Genomic DNA, 13,035 nt, shown 5'->3' on the forward strand with positions numbered 1-13,035 from the left:
ACACAAACCGACAACCAGTAGCCATGGTAAAGATGACAGCTTATTTTTTCCGCTGACACTTAACCAAAACTCTCGTTTAAAGCCGATTAGACAGGAGGGGACAAGTCTGCTCACTTTAAGGATTGTATGTATGAGACCATCCAATATTTTAACACAATTTGAGGTTTTTTAGTGTACCAGACTAGCTAACATGCAAGCTTGGAAGTCATTGAAAGGGTACTTGTAAGGTAATCTGCGTTTTAAAAACCCCTGTTCTCAGTCAAAGGATGAGCAAAAATCAACTCTGAGAAAAAAAAAGAAAAAGGAAATCACCGGAGGAGTGACAGATTAGTTTTTGAAATGAATTATATTTGCATTATCTCTGCAGTGTTTGGCTGTATAACACAACATAAAATGGTGTTATTCATTTTGCAAATACTTTTTGCAAAATGAGCGTTCTGTTGGCATCGCCTTTTTCTAAGTCAATTGCTTTCAGAAGTTTTCCTGTTATATTGATGAGTTTTCAGCAACACATTTGAATGCAGCTGAGCTCTCTGTAACCGTCTGAAATCAAACCACTCAGGATGAGTAGAAGACGCCAGCCAACACAGGACATGCATTTGTAGCATACTATCCACCTCCGTATGCTGTTGACATCACTGTTTAATCCCTGATGACTATCATATCCCTGCTGCTGGTAAATGTACAGACGTACAGCCATGAGTTCAGCTACTGGGGACCTGGGTCAATAAAAACAGTTTTCACAGGCTCATAGAGACGTGCTCAGGAGGAGCTTGCCAAATGTACACGTTTCGGGTTTGCAATGTATGTAGAGAAAGTTTATCATATTAGTACAGGTAGTAAGTCATAATAATACATTATTTTCCATATCAAAAGTAATGTTCTTGGGCCAGTGGTTACAATGTGGTCTTAAAAATCTCAACCCCTGAGTAGTATCACCATTACAACAGTAAAATGCATCCATTCCTACCTCCAGTTAGATTAGCTTCTGAAGCGGCTGGATGCTAATCTGTTGTCTCAAGCTACAGGGTAATGTAATAATGCAGTTGTCTCTTCAAATATAGCCTTCACTTGACCATGTCTTTGTAATTGTTAATTAATCTTGAAACAATGAAATGGTTATCAGATTCTCTGCATTTGGCTTCTGACCGTTATTAGAGCAGTACAACCTCAAAGCAACATCCCAGCATGATGATGAAAATGGCTATATGAGGTTTAGATGAATGCAGTATTTTGCTTTTTTATTTCTTTTCTTCCTTGTGCAAACTGAAATGAAAAGTGTATTATCTGATGTCCGCTCACTGGCGTCGTGGATTACTGTCACAGAGCAGGAAAGCAGCTGCACAGAGGGCAGAGCTCACAAACACAAATCTGTGCAAATCTATAATCAAGCCAGTGTCATCCTGACCCAGGGTGGAGAACATGAACAAATATAGCTTCAACTGTTGTTTGAAGAGGAAAAGGAAATGATATATCATGGGGCGGTAATTATGCTATTTTATAATTAAAACAACAGAGAGCACTGGCTCAGACTGTACATGCCTTGTAGATATTGTCTGTATGTTTTTTAATCCTGTACTATTCATTATGACACAGGTCACCCCTGTGAAAGAGATCTTGATCTAAATGGATTAATTACCTGGTTAAATAAAGATTAGATTAAAAAATAAGACAATAAGAATAAGAATTCTGGGGAAACCTGTGCATGTACTGTATATACAACAAGCTGGGACCTCTACTCCAGTAATTCATGTCTGAAAATTCATAATAATATATTGGACTTGTATAGCACTTTTCTGACAACTCAAAGACACCTTAAGAAAACAAGGATGATTTGTTGGTGGTTGATGGAGTTGATCTTGAAGAAGAGAGTTTTTCAGTGATTTCTTAAAGAGCTAGGAGGAGCCTGATTGCTGTCTTTTTTTTTTTGGTGGGGGGGGGGGGGGGGAGTACGCTTCCTATGACTGGTGGTTAGATCTGCCTGTGGAGGGACAGGAGATTTCCATAAGCAGACCTGAGAGTGCGGGTAGGAGCGTGTCAGTGGAGGAACTCAGACAGGCAGGGCAGGTAGAAGGGAGCCAGGCCGTGGACGGCTGTGGAGGTGATAATAAGGAGTTCAAAGTGGTAAGTGGATAGTGGTAATGTTTCGGAGATGGAAGAAAGAGTCTGTTTTCATGATGTGTTTGATATATTGGTTGAAAGGGAGCGTTTAATAGAAGATGACACCAATGTTACAGATTAATTAATTAAATTAATTTTATAAAGCTACAGTAAGATTACAGTACATAATGCTAACACAGAAAAGCATACCTGATTATAAACTTTTGTTTGTTTGGTTTGAGGGGGTTTAATACAACATTTTATGGAACTGTCTGAAAATGCTCACAGTAGACAATATTCTTGCTGCTGGGTACAAAAACAATAAATCATATTTGCCCTTTTCGTGTGCATAAACACAGCCACCGGCTTTGGATCAGCTTCTGTTTTGTGTACACAAAAGAGAAAAAATAAATGCAGAGGCGCGAGGCGAATGCTGTGGTCAGACCAAATCTCACCTGATAGTATTTACTCTGTATGCTGGCCAACATCAGGTAACTGTGTTAAGCTGTAAACACAAGCTGCAGGAGATGCCATGGCTCACAGGACTAACGTGGCTTAGTGCCGTGGCTCGAATCGAAACATAGACTGTGTAAATGGAAAACATAGCGAATCAGGTGTCATTAACTTGGTGAATTGCTGAGTAATACATTGGTGGCCTGGCGGGTTGTGCCCCATGTACGGAGGCTATAATTCTCCTCGTGGGCCACCCAGCTTCAAGTCTGACCTGCCACTTCATTGCTGCATTTCCCACTATCTACCCCTGATTTCCTCCTCTATCCACAGTCCTTTATAAATAAAGACAAAACACCCCAAATAACTCAGGCATGAATAGGGAAAAGAGCGATGGCGTACAAAACCACAGGAAAAAATGTCACTTCTGCTTCAGAGTTGGGCATTTTAATGTGGGGCATTAAGATTGAACCACTAATGGAGTCTGCCTCATGTGAAGAACTACATTCTTTTTTGCACTTCCAGATTGGATTTCTTTTTCAGTCCTGGATGTTTCCATTTGGTTTCAAAACATCATTTTGTACAAATGTTGTTTTGTTCATGGCTGTGATCCATCAAACCAAATAAAAGAAGTAGAAGTTGTTGCTCTGAAACAAAGCATGTTCTGGCCACCCAACATATTTCCAGAAGAAAATAATAAATAAAAGGTTTTCTATGAATTGTATTATAATAATATTTTTTTAGTTAGTACAATATCCAGATATAGGAAGTCTTAAAGGACAAATATGTAAGACATCTACTGAATAAAACTATTATATTACATTTACTCCATTTAGTTCATTGTGTTTGTGTTTTATTATGTTGTTTTTATTCTTCTGTAAGGTGAACTCGAGTGACAAAAGGCACTGATAAATAAAAAACATTATTATTATTATTATTTACTTTGTTATCAGAAACTAAGAAAGCCTGCTATGTTGAATTGTTGGAGTCACGGATGCTCCAGCAGGCAATGTGGCACAAGTACACCCAACAACAAACAAAACATCTATTCAAGAAGCACTATAAGCCCTGCAACAATTGTATACATCAGCAGGAAAAATAATTGAATCCCAAAATAACTTCTTGCTCCCTCCTCCTGCTGCTACAATCATGGATGAAAGCCCTTGTATAAGTACGAGTGTAAAAACAGGGCACTGAGTGGAAACGTGGAGAGGCGTTGATGACTGGTACTGAAACCGTTTCAGAGCAGAAACAGACACGCATATCACAGAAGCACACACACGAGCAGCTGGAGGCTTGACTAGGAAAGAAGTAATCAGACTTGAGGACTTTCAGAGGGGTTCTGCTGACACTGACATTCAGCAAAGTGGTGCCTGAAGGAGACAGTGTGATAGCTTTTTAACAGAGGGGAGGGTTGGGTTAGGAGGGTCCTCGTCCTCGTCTGCCTTGACGAGGACAGGTTACTAATGGCTGACAAACACACTTCACATGCTGTAGGGACAGACAAGCAAACTATATGAGCAAAAAAAAAAAAAAAAAGCCGAGGTCTCGACTCAAAGCATTCTGTTTTACCCCTGTGAGGAAGGACTGACTGTGTGCATTAAGAATGTACAGTAACTCATCCAGTAAACAATGTTCATGCTGCCCTCCTCTGGTAGAAACAGAAACTGCAGCTGATGTCTACTCAAATGACTTCTCAATTAATAAATCCCAGGACTTTCACATGATTTATCAAAGACAAATCTGTGTTCAAACACTCCACGACTTTGATGAATTTCCTTTAAATTTCTGACGTAACCTGAGCAACCATGACAAGTAGGTATTGGCGAGATCTCAAACTTTTATCAGTACATACGTACATATGTACATACATACTGTACATACATACATACAGAGAAGAATCTTAACAGATGCTCAGTGTGACAAGGGAAGGTAGAGTTTGTGGGTAAAACAAACTTTGTCTCCAGTAATTTATTGTTCAAACTGCTTCTGATTAACAATGAGTCTCCCTGAAGCCATTGATAAAGACATCAAACAAACCGTTCAACTTTCAAGTTAAGAATGCAACTATAAAATGCTGAGATGACTTCATGAGATAAAACTTCACTCTTCACACGTGCCAAGAGATACAGACAAAATTATCTATGGAGCTTTTACACCAAAATATTTTTTTGTTGACATAAAAACCTTAAAATAATTGTTTTCTCATTTACATGGCCATTTAACAGAACTCTATATCCAAGGGAGATCAAGAATGACATGCTATGATATTTACATCCTAATAGAAACTTTGAGTAAATGTTTTCAAACAGTGTGCCCGACACACATGCAGAATCCCTTCAACACAAGAATTCTAATCACAGGACTTTTGAAGGCTTTTCTTTTGACCAATCACTGACTATATGATTTGTTTTTAATTGTCCACTTACCAGTCAGGATCAACCGGTGTGATGTCTATCCTGGGAGGTGCTCCAAAGGGCAACGACGTCGGCCTTGTGATGATGTCATCATCAGGTGTCCGTGACCTCTCACCCTGACGCCATGACAGTGGGGGAAGCTGCAGGTTGCCCGAGAAGCGGCGACGACCTCGTCGCAGGTCAACTCCCAGCGTGCAGGATGGGGACGTGAAGGACTCGCTGAGGCAGCAGTCTAGAGGCTCTTTGCTGTCCTGAAAAGATTCATTTTAAAGGACATGACGTGCAGAGAGTTAGTTCATGTCACTGGTTTATTAGAGGTTGGTTATCAAATGATGGGAGATGAGGAGGAGTATAAATATTATAGCAGAAATGACAGATGACACTCATTCAGCCAAATGTTGGGTTCTTTTAAGGTTGTTCATTATAAGATTTAGAACTGATTTTAAAGCATGTGGCGTGCAGCTTTAGATCCTTAGGAAGGGGTTTTATGTCATCAGGACCCTTTGGCTTTGAAACAAACTGCATGAGAACATAAGGCTTGCAGCATCAATGATGTCTTTTAAAAGACAGTTTTTAATGACTTGAGATGTTGTATAAATGAAAAGAAGTTCGATTTGTTATTGTTGCCTGAATTCATTCTTTTTTTTCTGCAATGTTTAGTAACATTTGCATATTACTTTTATATATTCTTTAACATTCTTCAGCAGTTCTCCTCCATCTGTCTCATCTGCTGTGTTTTCATATTTTCTGTACTCATGGTGTCCCTTCATATTGACTGTCCCTTCATGTGGTCAAATAGTTCTTGTTCTAAAACTTACTATTCAAATGAAAATGTTCCTTTTAAATCAAAGGTAATTCTGTGTTTTCCCACAAAGGGGCGCCATAACCTAGGTTCAGAGTGCTGATAACAACTTGAAAAATGTTTAGCCATATGTCAGAAAAAAATCAAAAGGCACACAGAGCAGTAAATGGTAAACGGCAAACAACGCTAAATGACCCGGAACTGGAATGAACCTGGAGTGCTTATATTCATCATCCATTTATGTAAAGTTGACTTTTTTTAATAATCATTCAGCTTTTGGCTGTGTAGTTTAACCGCACGAAACCCCTGAATGATTACAGTAAATCCTTGTTTTATCACTTTACTCATTCCTCTTCTGAAGACTGCCCTTTCTCCTTCCACCTCATTTACTGCCTTAATTGGTCTTGTTAGCACTGTCCTCTCTAGCAAACTGATTGCAAGCCATAAATAACTGTTTATGTCTTAGCTGCACACTCTGTTTTACATTCAAGACAAATGTTGCGAGTCTCTGTTGTCCCATCTGCCATTTACAATTCAGATCATACACCTGATACATTAATTGGCCCTTAGTAACTTAGTAATAATAGTATGCTTTAATAAAACTAACGTTTTGTTTTTTCTTACCAAACTGAAATAAACACTTTACAGTGTAGGGAGAACAATGATTGGTGTTTTTTGATAATCCATCAATACTGCAGCTTTAGTCATTTTCAAGTGAAAATGACAAATAGTTTTCAATCCCATCTACCTCTTTCTTAGCACAGATATCGTGCTTTGTGCTGTGAAACAGAAACTTGCAATTCAATCTGCAGGTGGGAAAGACATCATTAGAAGAGGTCACATTAGCGTTTGAAAAATGAAATGAAATGTTTTTATAAACCAAAAAATTAATCAAGATCTGCCAATACTTTTCCATTTTTGTATCTAAGGCAAGTATTCTTATTTTGTCTAATCTACTTTGCTGCTTAGTAACACTTTTGTTATTCTCACCGTGAAGGAACCGTATCTTCACAAGTCTTTATAATGCTTCTAATCTCTCCTTCGCAATGTTTTTACCCATATTACTCCTGTTTTATATAATAATGTGCAAATAAACTCAACTAAGAAAACATACATGTGACAGCTACTAAGCCACATTAGTATTTCTGTGCATTAATCTCGATGGAAAATAATAATTGTCTCATCTAACACACCATGACTAAAAAAACAATTTATCTCCCAGATGTTCCTGTTTGCTTCTTTAGGCCATAAAGGGGCATATTTCTTATCATAAATAGTTTAAAAGTTCCTCAAAGGAGCTTAAATGTGTGCTTTTATCCCTGGTGCAGCACTGTACAGGTCAAGTTGATCCTAATTAGAAAAGAATTCAAAGACAGAAATATTTGTTCAGATGCTCTTCTTTAGCCTGATACCTTCTGGGTCTCCAGTAGTGAAAGTTTCTCCTTCCAGTAAACACAGCCTCCCACTCTAAGTCCCACAACAGATCTCCTTGGCTCTCTGCCTTCCCCCGCCTACTCACGGCTTCTGTGCATTATCAAACCATCTTCACAAAGATGGAAGCATTATGACCTCAATTTCATTCTCACTTCATACAGAGTGAGTTTCTGTGACAAAGTGAAGATGGTTTTTCACAGTGTGGGTGGTGACTTATTTTCCCCTTGGAGCAGCCCAAATACCCAACACATTGCTGCCATTCATTCTATAGAAAAAACAATTCTGAGCATGTTGGTGGTATAAGATATATTTGTTATGATGGGTTTAAACCCATCAGACAGAAGGCTACTTACTGTGTGCCTGCAGACATTTCTTGAAGTTTAAGCATATGTTTTAGATGTGCTCTATAAAGACTTTACTTATTTTATTTCACAGTCTGACATCACTTCTGTTTTTGTATTCATTGCCTGTTTGTGTCCTCATTCAACATCTTGGTATATTATCTTTCATGCTGAAAACTTGATGTTCACCAAGCTTTTAAGATGAAGAAACAGCATGTCTCAGGGCGTGCTGCTGCTCAGCAATTCAGTAAACATAAAAAAACCCCATCATGCTAACTGTTAATTTTATAAGTTTAGCTTCTTGTATCCATTCTTGTACTTGCAGAAGCACAGTTGATTAGTGTTGCTCTTTGTAATGTATTTTGAATGTTTATACTGATTATGATTAATGTGTGTAATCCAATTTCTCTCAATCAATCTTTCAGTTAATCATTCCGGAAAGCATGAAAATAAGAATTGTTAATAATACTTAATGTAAAAAAAAAAATTAAAAAAAATTGAACACCAGGTTTATAACTTACAGGCAGTGTTGGTAATTTTCTGCAGACAATTTCTTGAAGATTTTTGTTGAAATTCTATTTAGCTCCTAACAAAAATGAATAATTCATGTGCTCTGAAAAAGGAACCAAGAAAATCTATCATCTGTACAAGTAAAAACTTTTTAAACATGTAAAAACTTTAGCCAGTGTCTGCAATGAGCTACCAGCCTGAAGAAGCAATCACGCCTCCCTGCTCGTTCTCTTCCCCTTGCATGCACGAGCCCACACTAAGTGCGTCAGTTTCTATACAGTGCATGCTTCTGGAGTAACAGCACTCGTGCATGTAAGTGAGGGGAGTGGCTTTCGAGGGAGCACAGAGGAGAGGGGAGGGCTGGATGCAGACGGAGAACTTGAGGAATGCTACTTTTAAAATAATGCTTGTTTTCGAAAATTACCAACCGTCCCTTTAAGGTATTGATTTAAAAGTGTGATGTTCAAATTTCTGAGTAGGTTTCAAGTAGTTGTTGAACTTCCGCACCAGTCTCTCAGACTAAAGTCAATCATTAATTATTTTAGATATTTTGTTGTAAACATTTTAATAAAATTCTACATATTGTACGTTTAATGATCAAAAAAATATCCATAATAATTATTACATATTCATGGTCTTAAAGATGAGGATTTATTTCAATACATTATAGCTGGAACAAATATTTACTTAGTGACAGCAGAGACCTATGACTGTATTTATTTATTTGTATTATTTTATGTTGTAAATAATAAAGTGAAGTGCTGCTTTCTGATTTTGTTAAGAGATATTTGCCTTGAGGGATGGAGACTCAAGCTGTAGAAGCAGCAATACATCTATGACAGGGGGTAGAAAAGAAGTTGATTTGGAAAGGCAAGGACAAAGTGAGCTGAGCTGCACAGCAGGGAGGATAAAGAGGAAGGAAGACGCAGGTTTCTGATGATGAATTCAAACCAGAAGGCCATAGCAGAAAGCACCACACTTTTCTAACATATGACTCATAACCTCTTACAGGCAGAATGTGTGACTCTGAAGCACGTAATGACAGCACAAATGTTGAAGTACTAACTTTTTAAAAATGTGACTCATTTCCTTTTTCCTTCACTTACTAATCATGGCAGCAGAGCACTTGATAGAGCAGAGAGGAGAAAGAGACGATGGGTGGGCGAATTCAAAGTCGTAACCTCTTCAACTGGTTTTACTTATCAGGCACAAAGCAGTCACCAGACTCAATCGCCCTCTATGTCAAAAGACAAGAAAGGAGCAGTAAGTTAATTGGTATTCATTGTAGATGAAGGAAACGGGTGATCAGGTGTCCCGCAATGTGTGGTACCACACAGCATTGTATCCTCATTGCCGATCCTGCTTCGCACAAATTGAGATGGTATAATTACAAAGTGCAGGATCCTCAACTTTGTAAAACCTGCGTTTAATCCAATGGCTGTGTAAAGAAAAAGAAGCGCTATCACAATTGACAGTTTCAGATGCCAATCAATTAGCCCACATGTAGGGTCAAGGGCTTGTCAATCTGTCACCGTCTGTGTTGCATATGATCTCACTACCATATACCAAAGGACACAAGCCACCAGGTTGCACTTTTTGGCAGAAAATGAAAACTAGGGCAAAGAAACCTGATTTCCCCTTCGGGGATCAAAACAGTAAGATAATATAAAACATTTCAAAGAAAGTATTTCCTCTTTGGTGAAGCTGGTGGAGGATGACTCTCAGAAAGTTTTGTAGCGACATTTGTCAGAGCACGCACGGAGGAGAAAATGACATGCAATGACACACTGCATGCTGGGAGAAAAGAAATGCCAGACTAATAAAAAGATATGTCGATCAATGGATACAATTCTCCTGAAACCAAAAGGAGATTTCCCCAAAAGATAAGGTAACATTTATCTCGCTGTTCAGTGGGATGAATCATACAGGTCAAATGGCTCTGGTCAATTTTCCTGACTCTGAAAGTGCAACAACAAAAATCGATCCTGCATTACTGATGTGCTTGCAACTCCCTCTGTGACCATTTCACAACATGCGTAGTGTGTGCAACCAAATCAACCTGTGGTAAAGCATTGTTTTTGATACTTATTGGTGGTTTCAGTATTAGTGTTAATGTTAAAGCAGCCATTGTACTGTTTAGACCTCAAAGTTAACTTAGCAGCAACATGCTATCTACTTTTAAGCGTTTGTTTATATTTTGTAGTCCAGCGTACGCACACGTTTTTGGAGCAGATTCACAAAACCACAACTATTTTAACCTTCACTTTTGTTATTTTCCGCAGGACACTTTAAATGTTTATCTCTAAACATTTTTAGTTTTAGTGAGCCGAACTAAACTTTAACAGTCTTAAAATAAGTTTAGATGTTTCTAGTGCAAAACTGTCATTTTAGTATAGTGTGTTATCTGCTCTAAACAGATTATGTGTTAGAATAGAATCGATAAACTTTATTGCCTCTCCCAATAGACAAGGCTCAAACAATAAACACTTCTTGCAAAAAAAACAGAAAGTGCAGTAAAAGAGGACTGTTAAAAACATCTTCTAAATAGGGGGTCTATTTGATTTTGTTCAGAATGGTTGTTGCAGCAGGAATGATGGATTTTTTGTAGAAGTTGTTTTTTGACTGATGGCAGATGCGTTAGCTTACTCACTGAAACTCTGGAAGCTGGAAGTCACTGGATTTAAGTATTCACAAATTCACTATTTCAATTTACAACTACAGAGTCGTGAAACCCATTTTAACTGTGTTAATTCATGTTATCTGAAACAATCACAAGATTGTAAATGTATTTTTTTTGGTGAATGTTGACTAATGTAAAAAAAAAAAAAAAAAAGTTCTCATTTGGACAGAATAACATTCAAATGTGTTTCATACGTTTGTTCTTCAGGCTGTACTTTCTTTTTCAAAACAATATTAAAATGAGTGAGTATTTTGAACAGTGCAAATTGGAAAATGCTGCTGAGCTTGTTCTCATTAATTCCACATTTACCTGCTGTCCTTAGAGGACCTTCTGCTGCTGTTTTAATGTGTATGCATGTGTGTGTGTGTGTGTGTGTGTGTGTGTGTGTGTGTGTATGTGTGTGTGTGTGTGTGTGTGTGTGTGTGTGTGTGTGTGTGTGTGTGTGTGTGTGTGTGTGTGTGTGTGAGAGAGAGAGAGTGCTGCAGAAGCATTTAGGTCAGGTGCAGAAGTCCATTAGTCCATTAGCCTTACTCCTCACCTGGCCTCTTAGTCTTCCTGGGACCATAGGGAGTCTGTGACACACTCATTAGTATCTCTCACACACTTAAACTCAAACACACACACACACACACACACACACACACACATTTTATTCGCTCCCTTAAATATGTAATACACACACCATATTACAGAGGAGCCAGGTCACTCGGTCTCAGCTGCTGGATGATATTAATATTGAGATGTATTTTTGCAGTCAACACAAAATGTAAACCTTGACCAAACAAAAACCTGCACACACACACATCCATCAAAACCTTCATAGACTAGAAAAGCAACAGCATTAGTTATTTAAAAAGTGACCTTACACTACTGCTGTGTGATTTATGACTGCCCTACACAGGAAAAGCAAACAGCAAAGGTTAAATTTGACTATATTAAGGCAAAAAATACACAATGTCTCTATATCTATGTAAGTAAAGTCCATTTATCATAGAAGAAGAAGAGGTGCTAATGTTAAGTCTAGTCTCCAACCTTTCTCTGTAACGTTTTCAAAGGGGCATTAAATCAATACAAGCTGCCACTTGAAATTAAAATTTGTGGATGAATGACGACGCTTTGGCAGCAGAAACCGGTGTTTCCCGCACTTGTGTTTATGTTTGACCTTTTTCATCCGTACATCCAAAGTAGATCACTTAAGTCTTCTGACCCGGTCCTTGGACCAGAAACAAATGGTGCCCATGCCTTTGAAGTTTTAGATATGTCTTAAATGCTTTTCTTTTTTACCATACGTTATTCTGTAAGTGTGTATGATTTTATGTAGTTTTAATGTTTTTACTCTCGCTTTTTTTTTCTTTCAGAATTTGTGAAGCACTTTCTGACCTTTCTCTAACTAAATAAACTCTCCTCGTCTACCTTTAAATCCCAATTTAAGGCCGGTTCCCTTTTATTGTAACCTGATGTTGATGCACAATTTCACAAAGAAAAGACAGGTCTCAATTAGAATCAGAGTGTACGGCATGATGATCTGGATAAAGACATTTAAATGTCACAGAGCGACAGGAGAGAAGGAGATGACTATGCTGCTGAATAAAACGATGAGATTGTCGAACAAATGTGTTCATAGTCTCTCATGCAAACTGTTAACACAATAACATGTGCTTTAAACAACTATAGAAATGTTGATACGCACTCGTATCTTCAGAGGTGTCACCATCTCTTACTATGCTAACTTTTTACAATGTTCTTTCGAGGGTAAATGTTCAAGTTTAGAGTCTTTCCCATGTTTAATGTTTGGAATAATTCAAGGCAGGGTCATTTCATTCCTGGTCTACTAATAGAAGTTTAAAAGTATTAGACCTTCAAATATTTCATCATTCTCTCTTATGTTTTACAGAGTAGCTTTATGAGCCACATACACTGTACATACATACATACATACATACATATATTTGTTTTATTTTTTCCAAATATAATAAAAAATAATAACTTTGTTGAAGAACTAATGCAGAGAAAGTTATTGGCAGAATCTCTATAATACGCTTGAATGTTTAATAACAGTTTATGTGCTGTAATTAGCTTTCTGAACCCATATCTGTTCAGAACAATATGTGCATGTGTGTGTTTCATACATCTGTGCACAAGACAGACTGAAACTAAACCTTGTGATATTTTTTGTGTGAAACTGTCTGGTGTAGAAAGTTAAATCAAATGTTGAAATTTAAGCAATATACTGTTTGATTTTTTTTTAGTCAGTCAACTCTAAATTAGTCAAGGTAAGCACTGAAACAGGGGATTGGTCAC

The 13,035-nt window shown here is 37.8% G+C and overlaps 1 protein-coding gene across 1 annotated transcript in view; it reads right to left on the reverse strand.

The window, feature by feature from the left end:
- pde4ba (phosphodiesterase 4B, cAMP-specific a) overlaps positions 1–13,035 on the reverse strand; it is a 151,900-nt gene that overhangs the window by 111,700 nt on the left and 27,165 nt on the right. Inside the window, exon 3 of the mRNA XM_079351282.1 lies at positions 4,980–5,218. Within this exon, the coding sequence (XP_079207408.1) occupies positions 4,980–5,218 (239 nt within the window). The remainder of the gene's footprint in view (positions 1–4,979; positions 5,219–13,035) is intronic.

The sequence above is a fragment of the Symphodus melops genome (genome assembly GCF_947650265.1).
Source record: "Symphodus melops genome assembly, chromosome: 8".
NCBI lineage: Eukaryota > Metazoa > Chordata > Actinopteri > Labriformes > Labridae > Symphodus > Symphodus melops.